Here is a 26,453-nt window from a genome sequence, read left to right as displayed (position 1 = left end):
ACTGCAAGTTTTCGCTTTAGAAGAGGGATGTCGTCATCGGATAGGTGTCCAAGATGTCTTTCTAGCCAGGAATCGGTTATACATTGTATTCGGGATTGTCCAAAAGCTCAGCTTGTCTGGCAAAGGTTGGATATTCCTTGTCATCCTTTGGATTTGAAGAACTGGTTCTTGTATCATAGCAGAGAGCACCCGTTCAAGTTCTTTTTCGGGACTTTGGTGGATATGGCGAGCAAGGAATAACGACATCTTTAATCCCATGAAACTTGGCCTCCGGAAAAAGTCATTTGTCTGGCATTAACTTCAGAAAAGGAGCTTAGAAATATTTTTGAATTACAACGTATGTCCCTTCCCTCTACTCTAAATGGTTTTTGGAATCCCCCATCCATTGGTACTTTTAAGATTAATTGTGATGCTAGTTATTTTGGTTCGGGTGATAGTGTTGGTTTTGCTTGTGTTATTAGAGATTGTAATGGGAGCTGGCAAAGGGGGTGTTTGGGAATGATTGAGAGTAATAGTATTCTTCAAGGAGAATTGTTTGCTATTTGGAGAGGATATCTTTTAGCTTGGGATGTGGGTCAACGAGATGTTATTTGTGAGACGGATTGTGTGGAAGCATTTAATCTTGTTACTCAAGATAGTTTTGGGTTTATTGATCCACTGGTGCTCAAAATAAGAGATATCATGCATTGGAATTGGCGTGTTGACTTTCGTTTGATTATGAGAGATGCAAACACGATGGCAGATACTATGGCAAAGATGGCGATGAAGTTACAACTTTCGCATGTGGAGCTTCTTTCACCTTGGGAGGAGTTTAAGAGTAGTATTAAACGGGACTGTCCCTCTATTTAAGCAGTTCCTTGTTTTGTTTCTTTTGTTTTTCTTTGTTTAATTTATTTCAGTCACAAAAAAAAAAACTTTAGATAAAAACAGGTAGAAGCATCACGTCACGCGTTTCACATCTTTCAGGATCATTCTCTCTCTCTCGTCCTCCTCACCAAGGTTCTGAAAACCGGACCGGACCGGTCGGTCCGACCGGTCTAACCGTGAACTAGCAACAATCACGGTTCGGTTAGTATCTAAAAACCGTTAATCTAAAAACCGTTAATAAACTGCTGAACCGGCTGAGAACCGGCCGGTCGAACCGAACCGGGACCCGGCCGGTTTTCACTTTTCAACAAAAAAAAAAAAAGACGCCTCCCTAACCCTGACTCCCTCTCTGTCTCTCTCACTCACCGTATCTGCATCCTTCTCTCAACAAAATTACAAAACCTAGCCTCCAATGCCACTTTCTTCTTCAAGTTGTGTCACCGCCACCGCACTACCGCCGCCGTCGCGATTTGCGCCGTCGCCGTCCGCACTGCACCCATGGTCGTCGAAACGCGTCTGCTCGCCTCGCTTTCCCGTCAGTTTTGAGCTTCCGCGTCTGTTCTCAGCTTCCGCCACCTCTGTATCGCCGTGCTTCCGTCGCGGTACTCCCTCTTCGTCGCTTGGTCGAGCTTGCCTCAAGCCCTTGTTTTTGCTCCAGCCTGCTGTTATCACCACGCTTCGGCCTCTGTTTTGGCTGAGCTTACGGCAGTGCTCAGCCCTGATCTGAGCTCCCTATCTCCCTCATCTGAAATGCTGAATCTCTGTTGTTCATGGTTTTTTTTAAGTAATTTCTTGCTTATCTGTTTTGAGTTTTCTTAGGTTTCTTGCTTATCTGTTTTTAGTTTTCTTAGGTTTTTTTCTTAGTAATGATTTTCTTAGGTTTTTCTGTTATGAGCAATTTAGATTATTTTATTTTACAGTAATTATGGAACTGTTTTTGTTGTTCAGATGTATTTTTATTTAATTGTTCAGTGTTGTGTTTATTGTTGTTGCTGATTGTTGCTGTTTGTTCTTGATGGTTTTGATTGGTGATGTTTGTTCACTGCTATATTTATTCTTATTGTTCTTGATTGTTGCTATTTTTTTCTTGTGCTATTTGTGGTCTGAGTTGCTATTTTTCATGTTTTTGCTGTTTTTCATGTTATTTTTTAATGACTATTTGGTTTCTGGTATCTCTGAAGATGTTGATTGCTGGCATCCTGAAATCTTGAAGCAAGAAGTAATGTTTCCAGAACCTGATAGTTATGAGCCAACCATAGAAGGAGCTTTACCAACAAATAATATCTGTTCAATTTTTATTAATGGAACCTGCAGACTTGAGTCTATGGATATCTCTGATTTAGCAGAAATCATATCTTTTCTTTTCACATACCAGAACTCTATTGGAAACAACAATAATCATATTGTACCCTTAAAAATTGCTATTACAATCTGTTGATTGCTTACATGAAGTATCTGTCTCTGGTTGCACATTTACTTTGTTCTTGGGTCTTGTTCAAAATACCTCGTGTTCAAGAAATGAGTTTAAACAATTGGTAGCTCAGATGCTAATGGTCATATCTAACTTGGTGAGAGAAAACAATGTTTATTTAATTTAGTGTCATCACTATCTTGCTAATGCTTATGCTTGGTTCCTGTTTTGAACTTTTGATATGTTGTATAATGTACTGATTTTGTTGTTTTTAGTGTTTAATTTAGTGTCATCACTTCCTTGCTAATGGTCTAGTTAATTTAGTGTCATCACTGCCTTGCTAATTCTAATGCTTGGTTACTGAATGCTCTATTTTGAACCTTTGATATATTGTATAATGTACTGATTTTGCTGTTTTTAGTGTTTAATTTAGTGTCATCACTCATCACTGCCTTAGTAATGCTCTGTTTAATTTAGTGTCATCACTTCCTTGCTAATGCTAATGCTTGGTTACTGAATGCTCTGTTTTGAACTTTTGATATGTAGTATAATGTACTGATTTTGCTGTTTTTAGTTTTTAGTTTAGTGTCATCACTGCCTAATGTACTGGTGTTGCTGTTTTAGTGTTTTGATAATGTACTGGTGTTGCTGTTTTAGTGTTTTATAATGTGTTGCTATTTCATTGTTGCTGTTTGATAATATACTCGTGTTGCTGTTTTAGGGTTGCTGATGTATTTTTTTATCTTTTAAGATTTATATTAGACTATAATTATATTTTAGGGTGATTAATTATAATTTATTTATTATTTTATTCTAAAACGGTTTTTTCGGTTGAACCATTGGTTAGACCGGTTAGACCAGTAAACCAGTGAACCAGTAACTAGAGCGGTTCGATGACCGGTCCGGTTCTCAGAACCTTGCTCCTCACTAAAACAACAACGACTACGCTCTAACGCGCGCGCGTGTTCGCCTTTTCGCTTTTGTTATTACCAGTCAAATCCATCTTTCCGAACGCTCAGCGACTTCTTCATCACTTTCTCTTCCCCCTTCGTCCATTTCACGCGCTTCCTCTTCCTTCCTCCGTCGATTCGCCGCCATTTCGCTCCAGGTTCTCCCTCTCTCTCTCTCTCTCTGCTGAATTTAGTGCGCACACAATGAATCTCGATTTGAATCGTTTGTAGCTCCTCGAGATCTCTGATTACAGAATGCGTATTTCGAATTTCGTTTACTGTAAGTTCTCGACGGAGTATTCAGCTTTTTGAATTCTCGTAAACGCCTTTTTTTGCTTAGCTAAGTGATGAAGGAACTGTAACAGAGAGGAAGTGGAAGGATATGTGTGGAGAGAGGAGTTCGATGGAGTTTTATAGATTTTTTTGCTTCTGTATGAGTGAAATTGCTGAAGAGTTCTAGTGAACTTCGCCTGTGAGAGGAAATCGAGGATCTGGTTCTATTTAGCGGTCGTAGAATGGAGATTATGGTGTGTGTGTTTAGTTACCGTATAGTAATGAACAGCGGTAGAAATGATGTTTAATTATGCTTTGATTGTTAGGTGCTTTAAGATTTGCAAAAATTTAATTCAGTAATCTATTGTTGATCCCTTCTCGTGGTTGTTTCTGATCACTACTTAATTGTTAGAAATTTTTGGATATTGCATTGGAAATAAGTGTAGTTTCTCTTTTGCCGAATGACCAAGAAAATTGTGCTTATGCTTTGTGTGAAACAATCCACGGAGCTTGCTCCAGGGCCTCCTCCTAGTGAGGAAAGGTTTGGTGGTTGATGATTGTGGTATTTCCTGACATAGGGGGGACATAGGGGGTTTTTAATGTTTAATACTATAGTTCAGTGCCAAACTTAGAACCGTATTTTTCTTTTGTTGAATTCAAAATCATCTACTGTTTTATTTATTTATATATTTCTTTTCTTATTGTTTTGTTTTGCTGATGCCAGGTTATTTGAAGTTCAAATAATAACTCTCGTTTTAGTTGCTACTTGAGCTGGATTTGGAGGTATTGTCATCTGGAAATCATTAGGAATAAGTGTACGTAAGCAAGAAGTTTGGTTTGCTTTGCTGCTTAGACTCAACTGTTCTATGTTCTGAACCAGTATTTAATTATTTTTGGGAGTTTTGAGGTTGATTAGGGGATAATATTCTGAAATAATTTTTTTTTTTTTTGGTAAAACTGAACTTATTGTTGTTCTAACTTATTACGGAAACAATATAATTGGTTACTTCTTTACAATTCTTTTTTCAGCTTCATTTTATTATGAGTGAGTAGAATATCGGTTTTATTTATGTTGAAACACTATCTTTTGTTGGATTTTAAAACCATGTGCTTTGCTTCAGAAAATCCTTTTGCAGAAGTAGTTTATGATAGCTATTATATCTTCATTTGATCTTCTTCCTTATTTTCCTGTTTACTTTCCCCCCCTTCTTTTTTTGGTTCCAAATTTTGTGGTTTACACTAAGTTTCATTTCTTGAAGCCTAGTGCACCCATTGAAGCAGATTCTTTTCATTATTTTAGGTGAAATTGGATTATTCACATTATTCATGTTTATCACAGCCAATTAGTTTGAGTGTTCATTACTTGTATTCATCCATTGCAGTTAGAACTGTGGGTTTGTTAGTACAAGGTAATCTTATCTCTTCTATGGTGTGTGGATACATTGAAAGCAAAATATGGGACTTTTTGATGACTTGCCTTTGCCTGAAGACAAAGCTGTAAGCTTTCCTTTGTTACTTTCTAGATTTGTATTCAAAATGATTAATCACTGCTTTTCAGAGGGATTCTCTGCAATTGATTTATATTCTAAGGACTTTTGGCCTCACTGCTAGTGCTTGTAGATTACTGGAATAGAAATGGGGAAACTTTGAGCAGTTTGGTGCAGTAACCTAGGTTTATGTTCCAGAATAAGGCTCATGCCTTACAAGGGTGGGAGAACAACTTCTGTCCAATGTTATAATTATATCCTCAGTCTATTTCATCCTTGGTTCCAACAGAGTACACTAGTCTGAAGTAGGCCCATATTTGACCCCATTTGGTGCCAAAAGGCTGTTGTAACTGCAAACTGTTCTCATTATAACTTAAAATTGATTTCTTTTTCTTTTTCCTTTTTCTTAAACAAGGACAGAAGGATATTACAAAAGGCATGGAGGACCAGAAATCCTCAATTTATGGAAGGTTAAGATACACACAAAAAAATACATCAACAGGCCAAGCTTTGCAATCTGTCTGCATCTCCGAGAGGAAACCCGTCTATAAAAATCATGAACCTTGAAAGTTTGTAATTGTAGTTAAGAGGTTCTAAACATCTACTCTAAGATGTACTGGTTTTGACACTAAAATGCTATATATGATGCAAGTTTAGGATATGCCCATATAATAATATCATAAGTCTCTGCTGCTTTAAAATAAAGCAGCAGAAAAACCACCAGACGCTGACACTTTTCCCGTTTAATGCTTCAGATTGGCTCTCAAAGTCCTCACCTCTTCATGGTCTTTTCAAACCAACTTAGCTTTGCTCAACAGATAGGATTACTTTTATTAAATGGCCTTCTTTTACCACTATGCAGGTTATATTAACCAAAGTTGTATGCATCACATGAGGGATTCATTGCTATTTTATACTAAAATTATCTTTTACTTCTAGCTTATAATTTGAACTGTAGATTGTTTGCTCCAAAACCTTCATTGATATATCTAGTTTTCTATTGCTCTTTGTCGTGTGTTAATCTCTCAAATTTGTGATAATTTGAGTCTTTCTGCTCTACCGAAATGCAGTATTTGAGACGTGAACTCGCTAAAATAGATGAGAGTTGGACTGTTGCTCGTTTTGATTCACTACCTCATTTTGTTCACATTTTGACGTCAAAAGATCGTGATGCTGCTGCACAATTGTTGAAGGAGCAAAGTGATGTTGTTGAGGAGGTTGTGGATGAAGTAGTACAAACCTATCATAGTGGCTTCAACAAAGCTATCCAAAACTATTCCCAGGTTTCTTAATATTTCATTCTCATGGGTTCTTTTTAAAATTGTTATGTTGACCTGGAACAATTGGTTCAAACTGCCAGTACTTGACAACTGAAACTTCAGGGAGTTTGATTGTGGGTGTTAATGGAGGTCCACCTTCAGATTATAGTTCCTTAAATTTCCCAGTTACTTTGCATCCCGCTTAATGGGAAAATGGTTGATGGTTATTATTGTTTTCGTTGTTCTTATTGTTGTTCAATTTATTGTGCTACAAACTTCCTATTGTAGTTTTGGCAGTTGTTACTTTGTAGAATTCTTAAGAGTTTGCCACTTCTCTCTTGTTTACATAGAGTAGCTGAATTAGGATTGGCCTTTCATTATGATTTTCCATTTAACAAATATCTTGTTTATCTTCAGATCTTGAAGTTTTTCAGTGATTCCACTGAGAGTATCTCCGTCTTAAAGGTAGATTTGGCAGAGGCAAAGAAGCACCTTAGTGCGCGCAATAAACAATTGCATCAATTATGGTATCACTCAGTTACATTGCGACACATAATCTCCTTATTGGATCAAATTGAAGGCATTGCTAAGGTCAATCCTTTATTTCCCAAGTGTTTACTGTTTTTTTATTTCTTGATTCAATTGCATTGCTTTGTTTGTTGCTGATTAAAAGACAGTATCGTGTCAGAACTTACGCTAGCTTCCTCTAATATTCTAATTATATTTGCTATGACTTGGAGTCACTTTTTGCCTCTTTTAACAGTTTGGGATAGAATAAACAGTATGCAAAATTGCATTTGCAGTTTCATATCCAGTGTGCTACATCTGTACATGTGTAGAACTTTTGTAGTAGTTTTAGATGTGAAGCACATAATGACCTTAAAATTCATTGAAGCTATAGAACTAGACTTATATACAGTGACATTATAACTCGTGAAAGCTCACTGTGCTTGGAATGGCGATGAAATTAGGCTAATGCTAACAATTATCTTCTTGTGAATCAATGCTATTATGGATTTTCATTCTTAGCATAGTGATACCAACGCACTACTATAGATATTTGATCAACCATGGTCTATTGCTGCATCAAGGAGCTTCTAGACTAGAACTCTCCAGTATTGAAGCACCAAGAATTTATGTTGGGATTTTTTTTTTCTTATATTGTTATAACGATAGTTTATAATCAATAGAATTCAAATATACTTAGTATGACTCAATGGATCACTTTTTTTGATAAGTATTTTTTATGGATTTTATTCACCCGCCAATCCAATGAGATATGGTATGCTACAAGTGAATATTTACGACAAGTGAGTCCCAATTTTAGGATGACCGACCCCGTAAATCCAGTTCATATAATGTCTTTCTCAGGTGCTAGAGGAAATGCATCTCAAGGTTGCATTTTCTGCTTGCATGTATACATTTGTGCATGCTTCCTGATTTCTTTTAAACTTTTTGTTTTAATTGCTTCCTTTTCTGTTATCTGTTTAAACTTCTCTATCTTTCATGGAGGATTTTGAGTCTGAAGATCTAAGTTGCAGGTTCCAGCACGTATGCTCATTGCTGAGAAGCAATTTTATGCTGCAGTTCAATTGCAAGTGCAGTCTATGCTGATGCTTGAGAGAGAAGGTCTCCAAACTGTAGGATTTCAACTCACTCACATTTTATCCTATTTTCATCTTATTTTGAGTAGGAACATGCTATTTTTCATTAATAGTTCCCCACCTTGGTTCTGCACTTCACTTGGTATTTTAGTTAAAAGGAGCAAGTGATTTGTACAGATAAAAGGGCAAACATACTAAAAGCAGGTGATACGATATCCATCATATCAGAAAATCTATAAACAAACAAAGAACAGATGTGGCTAAACAAATACAACAAAGCTGTTGCATCTGTCTGCTTGTTAGATATTAATATTGCCTCAAGAAGACTAAGAATGTGAGAAAGTCCTGTGCGTCATAGAGAGCTATAATTGTTATTCTATCCTCTATTATATGGAAAGGCAAAGGGATGCCTCTGAAAATGCCAATCATTTAGTTGGTTATATCATTATTCTACATTTCATTGAGATTATTGCTGGTTGATTTTTTTAATTATTTAATTTTAAATATTTTACTTCTAACTTCAGAGGAAGAACAGCAATAAAAAAAATAACAAAATAGCAATTAAAAAAAAATAATTTATCAAAAATAGCTCATGCAACAGTGTTTTAATATGGGTTAAAAAGTTGTAAACTCTACTTCTAAGGTATTGCATAAAGAAGCAACTTTTTTCAAACTCTGGATATCCAAACATCTTTATTAACGAAATATGATTAATTTTATGAAGAAAAAGTGAGAACAATTTTGAACTAAACAAAGGAACCCAATCAAAGTCCATTTAAATCACTTACCTTAAGAAAAAGAGCGTTACATGCATACTCTAATACTACTCTCTCAATGCGTTTTGCATTAAACATCAAGAAATCATCTCCAACTAACTGCACAATATTGCAATGAGTAGAAACCATTCAAATAATTGTTAAAAACTTCTAATTTGTATGCTTATTCATATGACTATATTTTTTGAATTTCTTTTACCATGTGCAGGAAGTTGAAGTTCACGGCCAATATTTTTCTAAGAGATGAAGATTCCTGCAAAAAATCAGAACAAAAACCTTTAATCAAAAATTTCTTAAGTCCGTATGTTGGTTCCAGCTCAAATAATTGACCACAGAAAAGTTTCAAATATTTCCAAACCTAAATCCTTTTCTTAAAATCAAATCCAGCTGATATAAAAGCATGGCCTTTGTTTATTTGTTTTGAGTTAAAAAAAATATATGGAAACAGCAACGGAAACGAATTACTTTTATAGACTCATCGTTCTCATCTTCCTTCCTCATCATGGATATACCTATCTGACAACATGCAAAAGAATAACATAATGCTTTTGCGGTATTTTTCTTTTGACTAAATTAAAAATTTAAATTAATCATTCAAAGGCATAAAAAATCTTTATGAGTACCTAACAAACTTGTTTTCATAATGGTATTACCTAGTCTTTAGGCAATCTGTATAATAATATATAATTCCAATATCCACCCCCCAATGCACAAACAGGAATGTCAAGAACAGCAGGATTTGGAACATTGAGCAACTGCAAAACACAATAATAAATCAAGTTATGGTAAGATTAGGATTGTATGATAAAAGATAAGCTCAACTTATTTGCAAAAGTCACTTGATATACTGGAGGAATGATCAAATATATAAATCTAAACTTAACAAATCTCCAAGATATGTAATAACTCTTAAGGGATAATATCAAAATATTTATACCAACAGTAAGAACACACAACTTAGACAACATAATAGGACACATGTTAAGAAAGGTGGGGAAAAAATAAAAGGGGTACGAATTCTTTTTTCCTCTGTTTTTCCTCTGTTTTCTTATATTGTTGTCGGGGTTAGAGGGTACCATGGTAAGAAAAGATTTTTAGGAGCCTCCCAATAAGCTTCCTACCTATGAGTGTTGATAACCTTATCTTATATTAGACCAAGAGTACAACCAATCATTTCAATTAGAAACCACAAAGAAAGATCTAAATTGAAGCTCATAGTAGCATAGACAACAACCCAAAATATAGACACATATGAATGAAGAATAAGTTATCAGATTTAGAGTTGAAGTCTAAATTGACCAAATAAAAAGAAACCACTGTAAGTTTGTTAATAAAGCCAAATTTAAATTTGCATTTTGTAAATAAAGTCAGAATATTATTTGAGAAAATAGAATCCAGAATATCACTAATTATCTGATCCAACCTAACAAACAATACTTGAATATAGTAAAATTAGGCCAAATTCTTTGCAAGCTTTCAGCATCAATTTGTAACAAAAACCATAAAATAATAGAAGCACTTAAAAAAATACAAAAAAATAGTGAACAGAAGCTCCACAACAAATGCTCGCATGAAAGGACTGAAAGCTAGAATGTAACAAAGCAGTTAAGGACTGAAAGGAGCTGTAACAATAGAGCAGTAAAAGAACCGGAAGCTAGTCATTCATCTCTCTTACACCAGATTAATTAACAAATTTCTTAAACTACAACTTGAGGTGTATGAAAGCCTTTCAATCAGAATCCTGCAAGAGTCTTTAAATTTGAGTTTAATAGTTGAACATTTAAACTATACTAAACATACTCAAATTTCACCTCCAATTGATTTATTATCTATCTTAAAATAGAAAAAATATTGTAAATTACTTTGGATGAATAAGTCTATCATCACTTTTAGCAGTAATAGCAGCTTCAGATCAATTTGCTTCAATAGCAGCACCAAGTTCATTAGCAGCAGCACCAGGTTCATTAGCAGCAAAATCACCTCCTCCAATTCCAGCAGCAACATTAGATCCTTGTGTGCCTTTAGGAGCTACAACATAAAATAGCAATTAGTAATAGTTCTTCAACACATGAACAAAATAAAGGAGCAATCAATACCTGTCACTATAAGGTTTGGACAATGTCTCCTGTTATGTCTATATTGGCCACATACATACAATTACTGCAGGTAACAGAAGTTTTACTTCAACCTCTATCAATCCAGAGCCAGAGCCACTGTCTTCACCTTCCTTTGGCACATAATCAACATCACTAGAAGTGATTTCAATCCTGTTACCTTTTCTGACTTCATCGACAACGTATACCTCGCAATGTTTGCAGGAACTTGACACCAGTGACCTAGCCATTCTCATCGCATCTCCATCGGACTTCATCTCTCTAAGACTTGACTTTAAATCCATCCCAGGTTCCTTTTATCATACCCTGGCATATCCCTTATACTCTAGTTGCTTTATCTCACTCACAATCTCTTGCAATGACCATTCAACAACGTCAAAATGTAAATCTTCCACAACCATTCCTCCTAAATACTCTAATCCGTGTCCACTGTCAACAAATTTGCCACCATGGTGGACCTCAATGGTAAAATCTGAATCACTCATAACTGCATACCAAAAATAAGAAAATACAATACCATAAATCTCTATTCAACCATTTTCAGAAACAAAAGGAAGCTCTAATAAACAATGTGGCAGATTTTTCCAGGAGAAAAAAAGAAACACTTTTAATGACTGACAAGGTTAAGCGTTGTCTTACCTAGAAGTAACAGCAACGCCTACAACGACGACGGTGACACCAGAGAAGCGAAACCCTCCAGCAATGTTCCAGTAGAGTTGATCTCGGCAGATGACAGAGTGTGCAACCAACAAACGAAGAAGGAGAAGAATGTGAAGAGATTTTTCTTTAAGTTTGGGAGAATGGACAGTTTTCGTTTAAGTCTGGGAGGGTTATTTTGGTCTTTAAGAAAATAAGAGTGAAAGAGAATTAGGAAATTAGGAAAAAAGTTAGAGAATCTTTAATTTAGGAATGGAATATTCCATTAAATCAAACTGTTTGGTCACGGTAGGAACTTAATTGAAAAAAAAAATTGGTGTAAGAACCCAATTAAAAGGAAAAAAAATATAAGGATCTAATTGAAAATTTTGTGAAACTATAGAGACCGACAGAGTAATTAAACCATTATTTTAATATACAATATGTTCAGTTATCTTATAAAAAGTAAATTTTAAGTTTTAGTTGTTATTTTTAATTAAAATTATATATAAAGTTATTTTAATTTTTTTTGTTAAAATAAAAAACTAAAAAGAATATTGGCCCCCCAATAAATATTGTCTAGCTTTGCCCCTGGTCCTTCTCCTCCATCATCTTCATCGTCATGATTATCATCGTCTTCTTTTTATACGTTTTGTCATTATCGTTAGTATCGTTATTATTATCGTTATCGTAGAAATTTTGCCATATTGATGACGTAGCCTAATCCAAAATTGATTTAGATGTGTTTTTATTAATATTTCAGTCATTTTTGTGTGTTGTTTTCAAACTCAGTTTGTGTGTTATAATCATTAAAAAATATTTATGTGTATTTGTAACAAAATTTTGGTATAAAAACTAAGAAATTTATTTGTTATTGTAAAGAAATTTTGGTGTATTTGTGATAAGTTTTACATAATTCAAAGTTTTTCCTCTTCTTTCTCTCATCTTCTGCTACTACTTTTTCTTCTTTTTCATCATCATCATCTTCTTTTTTTTTCTTATTCATCTTTTTCTTCTTGTTTTATCTTCTCAAATTTCTTTCTTGTTTTACTCTCTTAATAAGAATAAAAACAAAGAAATCAAACAAAGAATAAGAAGAAACACATAATGCTGCAAAATTACTTGGAAGAGGATGAATCTACATTCATTCAACTAAAAAAAAAGAAAGAAATAAGAAAAAAAGAAAAAAATACATTAAAAAATATTTTGTATATTTGTAGCAAAATTTTAGTGTAGGAGTTCTGAATCTGAATTATTATTGTGATAAATCTGTTCCATTCTTGTCTCGATGTAATTTGGAAACTTTTGGTATATTTTGAAAATTTTTCGATGTATTTGTATTCTGATAAGTTCTGTATAATTCAAAACTCTTGCTCTTCCTTCTCCTTATCTTTTGCTGTTGCTGTGTCTTTTTTTCATCATCATCATTTTTTTTATTCATCTTTTTCTTCTTATTTTACTTTCTCAAATTTCTTTTTGTTTTACTCTCTTAATAAGAATAAGTACTTGTTTGGGCGCCATTAAGTTGATAAAAAAAATATTTTTAATAAAATAAATCTTTTTTTTATTTTTTAACGGTTTGGTAAATTTTTAGTAGTAAAAGTAAAAAGACTAAAAAAAATAAAAAAGACATCTTTTTTGAGAAGTTAAAATATATATTTTTCACGTAATAAATAAACAAAAAGTACTTTTATATCTATAACAATATATAATATCAATACTGAGTTTTTGGCGTCCAACTTTATGTTCCAATATTACCCTTAATGATAGAAGTTCTCCGTACATGCATGCGTCAGTTACTTTAAATAAAAAAAACTTCCACCGTTAACAACAACACATATTTTTCTATCTCATTTTCATTCCGTGTTTTTACTAATAACTATAGAAACGCGTAACCTCTTCTTCAATTCTTCATTTTAATAATTTATCCTTTTCAATTTTTCTTAATTCTATTCTCCATTCTGAATGTATTTCAATGTATATAACAATTATTTGGATGAGTTTTTGTGGTTTTCTTAACTAAATAACGACGATGCCAAATGTTAATTTTCGATGCCATGTATGAAAGGAGAAAAAGAATAATTAGCAGTGATAAATAATTTTTGTATATATCTTATTATTTTGTTTTTGGTATATTCTTTATGTGAGTATTTTATACCAAGAGTTTGATCTCATTCTTCTGTTATTAATTTTTTTAAATCTCATTATTAGATTCGTAGTGCTTTTTCTCTAACCACTAGATGTACTTTTTTGTATTTTTATTATTGCCATTCTTTTCCTTATTTTAACATCGTGATTGTATTGCCTCCATTCATTACAATTACAAATTATTACCTTTTAGTTAAATCTCATTTTTTTAAATTTTTTTTGTATTGAATGATATTATTTTTTATTTTTTTAAATTATTAATTATGTAAAGTATTGTAATTAAAATTTGAGTATATAAATATTTATTTTAAATTAAATTAAATAAATTATATAAAAAAATTTAATGATTTTGCATTCCACAATATTATTTAGTATATATAACCCTAATTATTTGATGAGTTTAATTTTGATAGCGTTGCGTAATTAGATACACGTAAAACTATTTTACACTAATAGAACATCAAAATTAAATTCTTATTTGATTAACATAGAAAAGACGCAAAAAAAAAAGTTGTACCTACCAATGATTTGTTAAAATATTAATATGTTTATTTCCTAAACAATTAATGATGTAGAGTACTGATATTCAAGTACGTGCAAATTCGTTCATAATTAAATTAAAATAAATAACTTATATTGCAAAAAAAATTATTAATTTAATATTATTCATTTGACATATAGTACTAATTATTTGATTGGTATATAAAAGACGCAAAAAAATCTATACCTATCAATGGTAAAATAAAAAAATTCTCATGGATATTTTGCTAATCCTTTTTTGAATTTTTAATCAATTCTATGTTGGTTAATATTATTTTTTTTATTGACTATTAGATAACATATAACATAGAAGATGTGGTAGGATAAAAATATTTATTAATTAATTTTTTTAAATAACCTGATAATACCAATAAATATCTAAATTTTCTATTATATATTTTTAATGTTTCAACTTTTACGATATTATACGGCTTAATTTAGATAGCCAAAACACAATAAAATAAATAACAAGAAGATATATATAGAATTCTACTTTTTGTTATGTGGTGCAAAGATGATATAATAATATAATACATTGTAATAAAAATAAAGTAAAATAAATAAAAATAATAAGGTATAAAATTTTACTTTTTGTTCTGTGGTATATAGATAAAATAATAATATAATAAACTGTAATATTCTGGTACAAAAGAACATATCAAGAGCCTTCTATCTTTTTATTTTAATTTTGTTAAAAATACTAATATCATTTACTTTTAACTTTTAACTTTCAAGATAAATACAAAGATGTGACCTTTTATGCATTAGATAATTTAAAAATTTTATTATAGAAGAAGTTAAGAATATGAGTGAGTGAGAGACAGAGAGAATTTTTTAATATATTAAATTTGAGTTATATCAAGTGATTATTAAGAAACAAATTAAAACTCTAAATTCCAAAAATGTCTCTTTTTTTTACAGTGTTTCACTTTAAGTAATTATTTTTTTATAGATAGTATTTAAGTGACAAACAAAATAATAAAAAGGTTTGTATTAGATTATGAAAACTAATGTCATCCTTATAGTAGGATCGTATTATTTCAAAACATGCAAAATAAAATAATAAATATAGTTTAATTAATTTACCCAATAAAACAAACGTACGACTTATATAAAAATAGTTAAATATAAGAAACAATAATAGTCTTTTATTCTAAGAGCCTATATTAAATTGCAACTTAAATTTATAATTATTAGTTAAAAACTTACAATAATGTACTATTTTATTAAATTAGTTAAAAATAATATATTTTGATATTATTTTTATGGATTATTGACATCAAATTTTGATAATTTGAGCAAAAATTTTGAATGTTTTATGTTGTACATCTTTTCTAATAGAATAATAAGACAATTTAAAATGCTCATCAAGAAAAAACTATTATTTTTATACATATAGATATTCAAAAGATACAAAAATCAATTCTTTTAACAACACTTCAATGACTCATAAAAGCTAACTCAATAAATGATTATAGATCAAAGTGATAGATAAGATTGAAAGTTGCGATAATGGTACTTGATGATCATTAATTACGATCGGGTGAAAAGAAGGTGGGAGGAGAAGAAGAAAATGAGAAGGAGAACAAGGCAATAAATAATAATAGGGTGTGATAGAAAATAATAGTAAGAAAAAATAATAGTGTGTGATACAATAAGAAAATATAATAAAAATATAAATTAATAATTTAAAAAAGTAATAAAATTAAAGATAATTTAATAAATTAAAAATAAAATTTAAAAATAAAATTTTTAACTATTAAAATTATAAATATAAAATTAACAAAATACTTTGAATATAAATTTTTATCTTTGTTTAAAATTAAACACTATTAAAAAAAAAAAATAAATTTTATAATATTTATAAATAATTACTTTAGAAATATTTATCTTAATTTTATTATACATAATAACAACAAAATAAATTTTGTAATATTTTATTTAATTTAAATTTTAAAATTTTAACGTCCTAAAAATTAAATAACTTATAAAATTTTTATATTTATTTTTAAATATTTTTTATTTTTAATTTTTAAATTATTTTATCAAATCTATAATTAATTCAATTCATCCCTATAATAAAGAATCAATTTAATTGAATAATCTTGAAGCGTTTATATAGTTATTTTTATAGTCAATAAATTTGACAGTTTTTCAAGACTCAAAAAGTTATTCATAAGGATATATATAATGAATTACGAAAATTTTTCTCAGGTACATTATTTTTATATTCTTCTATTTTTGTATTAATTATTTTTATAGTTTGATATTTAAAAACGAAAAAAAAAGTATTTTTATTTTTTCTATTTTTTTATTATTTATAGAAAAATGAAGGCCTCTTTAGATTTAGATCCATATTTTGGCCTATCACTTAAAAAAGATAAAGACAAATATAAATATTTATGAAATTTAAATAAAAATGATATTTTGTAAATAACTAATATTGTGTGTTTTTATAATTTAATATTTTAAAGATTTTTTATAATAATTTTAATTTTAACAAAATATAATATAAATAAAGCCACGTTAATATTAAAATAATAAAAAAATATTTATTTAATAAATTTTAAAAATAAATAATATATTAACAAAAAAATAAAAATAATTTTTTAAAAAATAATAGAAAAGCGGCTGATCGTACCTGTTGAGTGTTGAGCCACTAGTGGTTATAACCAAACATAATTAATAAATAAAAAGATATATTTGCATGAGATATCCAAACATAAAATTACTTTTACTTTTTTATAAGATCTTTTAAAAAAAGATAACTTGAAAAAATATATTTTCTTAGAAGCTCACCCAAACAAGCCCTAAAAACAAAAAATCAAACAAAGATTAAGAAAAAACACATAATGCTCCAAAATTAATTGGAAGTGATAAACGTACATTCATTTAATTAAAAGAAAGAAAAAAATAAGGAAAAGAAAGAAGAAAAAAATGCATTAAAAATATTTTTGTGCATTTGTAACAAATTTTTTGTATAGGAGTTCTAAATCTGAATTATTATTGTAATGAATTTGTGCCAATTCACATTTTAGTGTATTTTGAAAAACTTTCGGTGTATTTTAAAAAGTTTTCGGTGTATTTGTATTCTGATAAATTTTGCAAAATTCAAAACTCTTTCTCTTCCTCTTCCTCATCTTCTGCTACTACTTATTTTTTATCAATATTTTCTTCTTTTTTTTATTCATCTTTTTCTCTTGTTTTACCTTCTCAAGTTTCTTCTTGTTTTACCCTCTTAACAAGCATAAAAAAATCAAACAAAGAAAAAGAAGAAACACATAAAATGCTATAAAATTACTTGAAAGATGATGAACTTACATCCATTCAACTAAAAGAAAGAAAGAAATAAAAAAAGAAAAAAATGAATAAAAAGAAATATTTTTTTGCATTTGTAGCAAAATTTTGGTGTAAAAATTCTGAATCTGAATTATTATTGTGATGAATCTGTTCTATTCTTGTTTCGGTGTATTTTGAAAATTTTACGGTGTATTTGTATTTTAATAAGTTCTGCATAATTCAAAACTCTTTCTCGTCTCCTCCTCCTCATCTTTTGCTGTTGCTTCTTCCTTATCTTATTTTATTTTCTCATAATTATTTTTAGGAGAACAAAATCAAATAAAGAAAAAAATACATAATGTTACAAAATCAATAAAAAGAGGAGGAGGAAAAAAATGCAGTAACAACAGTGGTAATAAAAAGAACGACGACGAGTATGAAATGCCCAAAGACAAAGGATCGCGAAGAAAAAGGAGGAGAAATGTAAAAAAAAAAAGAGAAGAAGGAGGGAGAGAAAGAGGAAGAGGAGGAAGAGGAACGGGATACAAATATTGGAGGAAAAACACAAAGAAAAATGGCTTAATTTTACGTGCGTTTTATGTGAGTGAGTTTTGTTAACTTATTTAAACTTGTTTGTTCAAAAATTTTGTATGTATAACAAGACTGAATTTTTAATCATTCATATTCTGTATAACTGATTTGTGTAGTAAATAAATTTTTTTGTTTATGTACTCAGAGTGTATAATAGATTAATAGATATTTAAAATCTTGATTCATCTATACATTACACATTTCAGTAAATATTATATTTTATTAATTTAAATAAAAAGACCCTCAGGATTTAAGGTTTTGATAATACAAACTCGGTCCAGGAAAAAATAAAGTGATAACAAACATTTTTGTGAAAATCATTATATGGTCGTTGTAGTCGGGGTTTATCGAGACCGTAAAACAAATTGCATTCTTGGGAACCACCATTTTTATAGCTATTTTAGTAGGATAAACTATAAGACAGTTTTTTATGATCAATTTGTAGTAATTTTGTGCTTCGTCACGGACTTATGAGTAAGCCAGTGATGGGTCTGACTCTGATGCGTTGTAGTAGTAATCGAAATTAAAAATAAATGCTAATAGCTAGCTAGTTGTATTGCTGTATAAAAAAGAGTTTGGCAATTCTTGAATACTGTATTACATAAATTACATCACTGAAATGTTACAATTACAAAATCAACCCCACGCAGAGAAGGCTTTGGGCTGAAGAATCGTATGGATTTGAATGTGTTGGACAAAAAAATGGAACTAGATTCCTATCACTCTAAAATCAATCAATCATGAATGCACCAAACAATGAATAAACTGATCTACTAAAACCCATGCTTTCCCAAATGAGGTAATGAGATAAGAGGCAAGAGACATAATTGCCCTTTCCTAGTTATCAAATTTCCTAATTACCAATCATCAATGCACCAAACAATAAATAAGACCAACGTCCTACAATGCCCTTGCTTCCCAACTAAGGCAATAAGACAGACAGACAGACAGATAGAATAGACACGAGTTGATGACCTTTCCACTAGCAATCAAATTTCTTGGGTTGATGCCATTGTGCCAAAGTTCTGGACAAAGAACTAAGGAATGAACCCCTCATTGGCAACCCTTTCTTTCCATATAGATGTTTTCCACCCAAGTCTGTGAATACTGGATCCATGTCCTTGCTTCTTTGAGTTCTTTCGATCTGTGCATATATTCAAACAAATCAATTTCAACTGAGAAATCAGCTGCAAAAAGTTCATCTTGTCTTTCTATACAGGATATTACACAAATCTGTATCTAATCTGCCCCCAATAAGATGGCATAAAGCATTGGACTACTTACCTTATGAATTTTCCCATCCTTCAAGTAATAGCGGATACCAGACCAATTTATAGATTGAGAAAAGTGAGATCGAACAGCAGATAAAGGGTATAGAAAGTTATCAACCAGGATTGCAACGAACACCTGTCCATGAGAAATCACTCTTACCAACTAGTGGAGCAGGCATATTTTTACATCCCTTAAAGTTTAACATATATATAAACTGCAACTTATTCTCACACTACCGCATGCATTACATTTTCTATTTTCTACTTGATCTTACAGTTAACATGTTTTCATAGATTGGTGTTTCGCTAGGTATTATATGTACTTACCGTTGTCAATCCTGCAGCATGCTTTGTTACCAGTTCATTTTTATAAAATATGACTCAATTGAGAATTTGCTTTTTGATGAAAAAATTGGAGTATAATTCTATCCGCAGAGTAAGCTTGGAGAAATACTTACGAGACCCCAATTATAGGAGGCAAGCGATAGTTGTGATGCCTCTGGAGAAAGCATGTTGCATAGCTTAACTTCTATCCTTGTCAAGTTCCACATAGAAAGAAGCTCAACAAGAGTGCAAATGGCCAGAATGGTGACCAATGATAAACCTATGAAAAAAAGGCATGTGTCAGAATGCAGGAACTGAAAATGTAAAGCTTAATAAGAGAGTTCTCCTAACTTATTGTTTTCTTTATGGTAAACTTGTTTAATTATTCTAAATATAGAAATGTCCCAGTAGGGAAAATGCGACTCATACTGCAGGAAGACAAATCTATTTGTTGGATACGATTGCATGTCATTTATTGCATAACTGGAACAATTCAACAAATAGCCCGCCCTATAAGATTACAGTCAACAAACAGACAAATCGATTTCATTGTTCAATTTTAGTACCTCACAGTCACAGGTAGAAGGCAATGAAATAACAACATAAGCTTCTAATGACCTGCTTATATACAAGTATTTTTATACGTTCCAAAATGACAGGTTTCCTGAATGCTGCCAACTCATCTCCACAAAAAACATACCTACAAAGGGAAAGTAGTATGCTCACCACCGAAAGTGTAGGGTGTTTCTTCAACCGAGTATCCGTTTACATAAAATCTCAATCCTGCTGCAACATGAATCAATGCCATAAAATATGGTGCTACAAATCCCCATGACAAATAGCAGTGGGTACCGAATAATGCACGATTCATCATCCAGTTAACATTTGATATGTATGACTCCAAAACAAATGTTTGTTTCCTTAAGTAATTCCAGTATCTGCATATGTTAAAAAAAAAAGGTTTTAATGCCAAATATCGAAAGAGAACTTTAACTTTTAGAAGGGTGGTATCATATACATACCTTCCAAAGTTAAGATCACTTGCAAGGGGGTGAGGAAAGACAGCAACAGGAGGAGAAGTAATGAGCCTTTTGTGTGCCCCTGCATAGACAATATTTGGATTGTTAGGAATCATATTGGGCTTAAATATTGCACTACATTACTACTTGGTAGCTTATTAGTATAAATAGAGAGTTAAGTTAGTTTATATAAGGATTAAGGTATACAATTCTACTAGTGAAAAATATATGTTCTCTCTTCTCTCACTGTTTTCTGTCTTTTATCTATAATTTCAAAAGCAATAAACAACATAACAAAAAAAAAAAAAAAAAGAGTGAAAGACATAGGAGAAGTAAAAAGCTAAACAAGTAGGTCCACTCTGTTATAGTTGACTTGCTGGAAGTTCAATACACTTACTCTCTAAAACATCACAAATATCAGACATGAACATTTTTTGGTCTATTGAGGAAAAAAAGGAAAACTACTTCAAATGGTAGTGCAAAATGTGCATTTGTGTAAGCATCAGAGAGTACAATTTAATGCACTAGATTGTTAAATCTTCTTAAAAACAATCTGTTTTTTTATACAATAATCAATTAATGATCCAAAGTGTTTAACCAAAGGTATGTACCAGATATGGCTGCAAGGGTCATATCATCAGAATATCCACCATCTTTAAGTCCTGATACCACTCCATAACGGTCTTGCCTAAAATCATCAGCATGCATCTGGAGAGAAACTAAATAGTTGGAATGATTGTTTTCTCAAAGCAACAAAAGGTACTAACAGAAAAAAAGGTACAAGGCTACAAGCTACTTGCCATCATACACCCTCCCCACAGGAAGAATGTTTTTCCACCAGTTGCAAAGCCCATTGAACAAGGCTGTAATGGAATGATTGAAAAAGGATTAGAAGAAATGAGATTGAGAACTATAATTAAATATTTTACTATATTTCATAAAGATTTGTTTAACAAATGCTAAGAAATCAAATTCAATTAGTTCAGCTTCATTTACAGATTTAATTTTAATTTTTAAGCAATCCCATACAGAGATATGCAGTATAAAGATAAAAGAATCAAGATATAAAGCCACTTGTGTACCATATGGTATTCATATATGCAGTAACTCCCTAGACTTCCGGATGGCAAATCCAGCGGGTATCCAGTTTGAATAAATATCTGCAAAGCATCAAAGTAGCAAAGGTTGTAGTCAAATAATTTGGGAACGTAAAACCGTAATTATTCTAAAATCAAACACTTTGAAAAGGAAAACAAAAGACAAATTTATACATCAGGGTTCTTTTCCATCTCACGAGTGAGTGCTCCAATTGATCCAGGATGTAGCCTAACATCATCATCCAAAAACAACACATACTTGGTATCTTTGTGCATTCTCTCCACTCCAACCTGCTCAGGTGCCAATACCAAGTTATACTACGTAAATTCCATCTAGCATCCACCAAGGACAGGCAACAAAAATATCTTAAAAAAGAAATCATCCTCGATTTTCATATCAAATATGGCAAGTCCAATCCATAACACATGCATTTGCATAGGAAGTTTTATATAGAGGAGATACTTCCCAACAACTAATAGTACTAGGATCATCACCAATCAACATTAATTTCTGTTTGAAACAAGACTGTAGTTAACGGTTACTAATAGAGCATGGAACATGGACCTACTTTATTCGAAAAGACGATCAAAATACATGTTAATAAAATTACGTACCAACTGATTGTGAATCTTTTGACTACAAGTTGTCGACAAACCAGCTACAATGATTTTAGCATCAACGTAATCCTATATATATCAAACAGGGATCCAATTTAGTGAGATGCAAAGAAGAAAATCACATACTGCCAAAAGAGCAGCAGATAACCAAAGGACCAGAATCAACCCTAAATGAGGGCATTTTGCTGGTTCCAATAGGGAAATTGAAGTAAAAACCAAAAAGGAAAAAGTAGAAAGAAGATCTTGTGGACTTATTTTACCTCAAATTCTAATATTAGCCGTGATACAGCATGGTAAGCAGGATCCTCTGTACTTTCTACCACAAAAAGAAATTCTAGAGGGCCACCATAAAGAGATGTTATCTGCATAAACCAAAACTTTCTATTGAAATGAAAAGTTTAGGGGGAAACCTTCTGAAAGAAAAAGATACAACAATGGTTAACACTAAACAAAATAAACTGCTACCATTAGTTAACAAGGATATTCTATCATTACAATAAAACCAATAGTAAACCTTTATACAGATTACTGAAAAACAGGAATAATTAGTATTCCTGCAGTACCAAGAAACCAAACAACTTACACTTGGAAATTAGAAATCTGGATAATGCATAATAAAGCATGTTAAATACATAAATACATAATAAGATTAAGTTAAACTTTGAATTTCTAAATCATAATTCATAGGAAACTTGAAAAAGAAAATGTAGCCTAGAACGCATAGCACCATCAGATAACTTCCGGTAATGTGTTCTGTGAATTCTCACCTGACTCCTCCAATTATGCAGATTGTGTTCTCCAAAGCCTTTTAGAGGCATAACTACTGATACTCTTGGAAGATTGACCTGATTGGAGTGCTCAAGTTCATTAATGTCATGATAAAGGAAAGGAAAGCTATTGCCATTCCTCATAGCATCGTTCATTTGCTTTATCTCTCTGTTCCTGTGAGGGGGGAAAATACCGTAAATTTTTCATTGATGTGACCACGAAAGTAATCTGAACTTTGTCATTAGCCGTGAATACCTGACATAAGCAGCAAGAGCCCAACCCAAAGCAAGTGCTAAACAAATTAAACATCCCTGAGAAAAAAAATTGTAGTTTTTATGACATGGTAGCACGGTAGATTTTCTCCTGATCATCATGGGGCCAGGAATACAGAACAAGATTTCAAGGAAAATTAGAAACCTTACACAAGATCAATATCATTGTTATTCAAGGCAAGATCAACATCGTTTATATTTAAAGGCTGTCAAGTCATTAATTTATCAGGCATGTATTCCAATACGTAAGGTTGCATTACCTCGTTTATTCATTCCACTTCATTCAGTAACCATGGAATTTCACTTCAGTTAATCGCCTTGAACTTGGGTAAAGCCTTTTTAATAATGTAGAAGTAGAACTTTGTATCTCTAAATTCTACAATGTTGCTTATAGTGAAGTATATTCTAGATGTGACTTCAAAGCCTACTAGGTTTCTCAACAACAGGGATTGCGGATATCAAGTCATATATGTGAACATGCCACGGTAGGATGCAAACTTATTTCTCAATTCAAGTATGATTATTGAACGATAAATTCAGTGAATACATTCCAGAGAAAAAGTAGAAATTGGAAAGCTAACTGAATCACACGCCATGAAACAAACGCAAAGTAAGCCACCAATCCTAAATTCCTAATCCAAAACTAAAATAACAATCACAGTTTAGCTGTGCCCCACTGAGACCTCCATTCTGGTCTCTAAAGAAAGAAAGAAAGAAACCAAAAAGTGAGAAGTTTGGTTGTTGTAACAAAAATTGTATCAAGTTCACATTGTATCTCCTGAAATTCTATCAGGTCACGGTTCGTGAGATGATAGGAAGGAAATAACATGTAACATTGAACAAGAATTACCTCGCAGAATCTGACAACACCAACTCACCAAGTGGTATAAAGAAATGACCATAATTGAAACTGAACAAAAGAATAGAGAGATAAACAATAGCAGTTGAACTGAATTTGCAGTCAAATAGACGACTCAAAAGCTCGTTCGGCTAAACAATTGCAGCAAAAGGGGGTAAAATGGAACATTTTTTTATTAATGGGTATGTGAAAAAAATAGAGAGATAGAGAAAGGGAAGGAGAGATGAAAAACCTGGATCTGAATGAAAACGGCGAATGGAGTGCAAAAGATCCTGCTGAGGGAGAAGAGAAACCAATCGAGAGTGTCCAAGGAAGGCATTGTGTAAGAGAATGTGTTGTTGGGTCTCTCTTCAGAAGAAGGAAACAAGCATAGCAATTAGCAGAAGCAGCAGCAGCAGCAACTGGGGAAGAGAGAGAAAGAGAAATGTTAACGCAACGCACAGCACAGCACAGCGCAACACAGAACAAGCTGGGATGAGAGAGAATGAACGGAGGAAGGAGCTTATGAATTATGATTGCCAGACCGCCTAATTTTATATTTCCAACTTAACTATATAAAATAAATATTAAAAATAAATTAAACAATATACATTTATTATATAATAACTAACTTAATACTTAATTTTTTTTTTGTATATCCATAATATTTTACTTTTTTATTTTTTTTCTTTTCTTTTTAGGCCCCTCTCAAAAATAACTTGTGTAAGAATTTATCTTCTAAAACTAAAATACCTTAAATTAATTCGTAAAAAATATTGTCAATTAAATTAGTCATTTTATTATTAGGTGATAATATATTAAACAATTATTTATTTAATTGACAAAATAAGTACTCTGACTTATAGTAGTATCTTTTGAGAAACTAATTTAAAGTATTTGGCCTTTTGATAACCAAACAAAATTATACATGATTTTTTGAAAATATTATAACTATTAACCAAATTTATATTAACAAAAGTCTCTTTCAACAAAAAAAAATGAAGGTCTAAAAGAGAAAGTTTGGAAAAGGGAAGGATAAAAAGGCTTTTAGATTTTTTTTTGTTAGAACAATAATTAAAGAATTTTAACGTAATGATTTATTAAAATAAATATCTTTAATCATACAATAACTTAACATTTCATTTTCGTTTTGAAATTTGTTTTGAATATTGTGAGTTCCTGACTGATGAAGAGGGGGAGAGACCGTTGGATTGGTGGTTATTCATACGTTTAAAGGGAACATTGATAGCATGCAAGGTGTCACGTGCTTATTCGGTCTTTAATCACCCAATAAACATGAAAGATCCTTTTCTTAGGATCCGAATATTATTCCTCGCAATTATATAGTTCTTTATTAGTTATTATTATGATATATTTGAACCCTTAAATTTTTTTCTTCTTCTTCTTTCTTTTAAAAGAAGATTATTTTACAACCTATAACGACAACTAGAACACGGAAGTTTGCACATGCCCCTTTCATACGTGTTATTACTTACGTTACATACTTATATGTAACTTTTTAACATATAGAGCAATGCTTAATGTGTTTAAATTATATTTTACAGTCATCAAAAAAAAAAATTATATTTTATAAATTAAAGTTGGTATAAAATTGATTTTGTAAATTTAATTTTAATAAAAAGTAAATTTGTGTTAAAGTAATTTATATTTGGTAATTTTTATATCAAAATGGATTATAGTAAAATAAATGTTGTTTAGATTACACTATTCAAAATTATTTTTAAATAAAAAATTATTAAAATAGATATTAACTTAAATAATTTTTGTATATTATTTTATTATTTTAATTTAAATATTTAAATAGATCTTATTAATTAATTTTATAATAAAATTAATATTTATATATTAAAATAAAAATAACATATAAAAATTGATAAAATATATTTTTAATTAAAACTAACAAAATATAAATTTTAGAGAGTACTAAGAATAATAAAAAAATTTAAATATTTACTTTGGTAGTGATTGAAATAAATCAAAAAAATTTTGATAATATTTTTTATATAGTATATTTTTAGTACTCTTAGTACTCTTTTTTATATGTTATAATTTTTTATTATTATTTACGATTAATTTTTTGTTTAATTTACTTTACCTAATAGGATCAATAAATTATATTATAAAAAAATAATACAAAAATAATACAAAAAAATCACAATTATAAAAATATATAATGTCAAACAAATAATTAACAAAAAATAAAAATAATAAATAATAAAAAAGAGAGTTCATATAAATAAAAATAACAAGAATTTCATAAATAATACAATAACATATATAAAAATAAATT

The 26,453-nt window shown here is 30.8% G+C and overlaps 2 protein-coding genes and 1 long non-coding RNA gene across 20 annotated transcripts; 1 reads left to right on the top strand and 2 right to left on the bottom strand.

Annotated features, from left to right (window-relative positions):
• Nucleotides 1-1,204: 1,204 nt before the first annotated feature.
• LOC112738036 (exocyst complex component SEC8) lies at nucleotides 1,205-9,114 on the top strand. Of its 18 annotated transcripts, XM_025788270.3 has the most exons (8): nucleotides 1,228-1,651; nucleotides 3,126-3,386; nucleotides 4,226-4,316; nucleotides 4,884-4,998; nucleotides 6,059-6,271; nucleotides 6,665-6,838; nucleotides 7,789-7,887; nucleotides 8,836-9,114. In XM_025788270.3, the coding sequence occupies exons 4-8, from the start codon at nucleotides 4,957-4,959 to the stop codon at nucleotides 8,872-8,874; spliced, it is 567 nt and encodes a 188-aa protein (XP_025644055.1). In that variant the 5' UTR covers nucleotides 1,228-1,651; nucleotides 3,126-3,386; nucleotides 4,226-4,316; nucleotides 4,884-4,956; the 3' UTR covers nucleotides 8,875-9,114. The 18 variants fall into 18 exon arrangements, with proteins under 18 accessions (XP_072067774.1, XP_072067773.1, XP_025644049.1 ...); XM_072211673.1 differs by lacking the exon at nucleotides 3,126-3,386 and having other exon boundaries at nucleotides 1,205-1,469; XM_072211672.1 differs by lacking the exon at nucleotides 3,126-3,386 and having other exon boundaries at nucleotides 1,205-1,651.
• LOC112738038 (uncharacterized) lies at nucleotides 8,591-9,419 on the bottom strand. The gene is made up of 3 exons (XR_003169201.2): nucleotides 9,281-9,419; nucleotides 8,827-8,880; nucleotides 8,591-8,726 (listed from the first exon to the last, which is right to left on the bottom strand). It is a non-coding gene; the product is annotated as an uncharacterized lncRNA (long non-coding RNA).
• A 9,090-nt stretch (nucleotides 9,420-18,509) lies between these two features.
• Nucleotides 18,510-24,688, bottom strand: LOC112738034 (uncharacterized). The gene is made up of 14 exons (XM_025788258.3): nucleotides 24,396-24,688; nucleotides 23,288-23,343; nucleotides 23,032-23,206; nucleotides 22,525-22,626; nucleotides 22,262-22,333; nucleotides 21,821-21,937; nucleotides 21,632-21,709; nucleotides 21,350-21,412; nucleotides 21,161-21,257; nucleotides 20,553-20,631; nucleotides 20,257-20,468; nucleotides 19,665-19,810; nucleotides 19,220-19,342; nucleotides 18,510-19,079 (listed from the first exon to the last, which is right to left on the bottom strand). Exons 1-14 carry the CDS (start codon nucleotides 24,480-24,482, stop codon nucleotides 18,918-18,920), a joined length of 1,569 nt encoding a protein of 522 aa, XP_025644043.1. The 5' UTR covers nucleotides 24,483-24,688; the 3' UTR covers nucleotides 18,510-18,917.
• Nucleotides 24,689-26,453: the final 1,765 nt, after the last annotated feature.

This window comes from Arachis hypogaea, chromosome 13, assembly GCF_003086295.3.
Source record: "Arachis hypogaea cultivar Tifrunner chromosome 13, arahy.Tifrunner.gnm2.J5K5, whole genome shotgun sequence".
NCBI classification, from domain to species: Eukaryota; Viridiplantae; Streptophyta; class Magnoliopsida; order Fabales; family Fabaceae; genus Arachis; species Arachis hypogaea.
The sequence above is the reverse complement of the archived record's forward strand: the minus strand, read 5'-3'. Positions and strand labels throughout refer to the sequence as shown.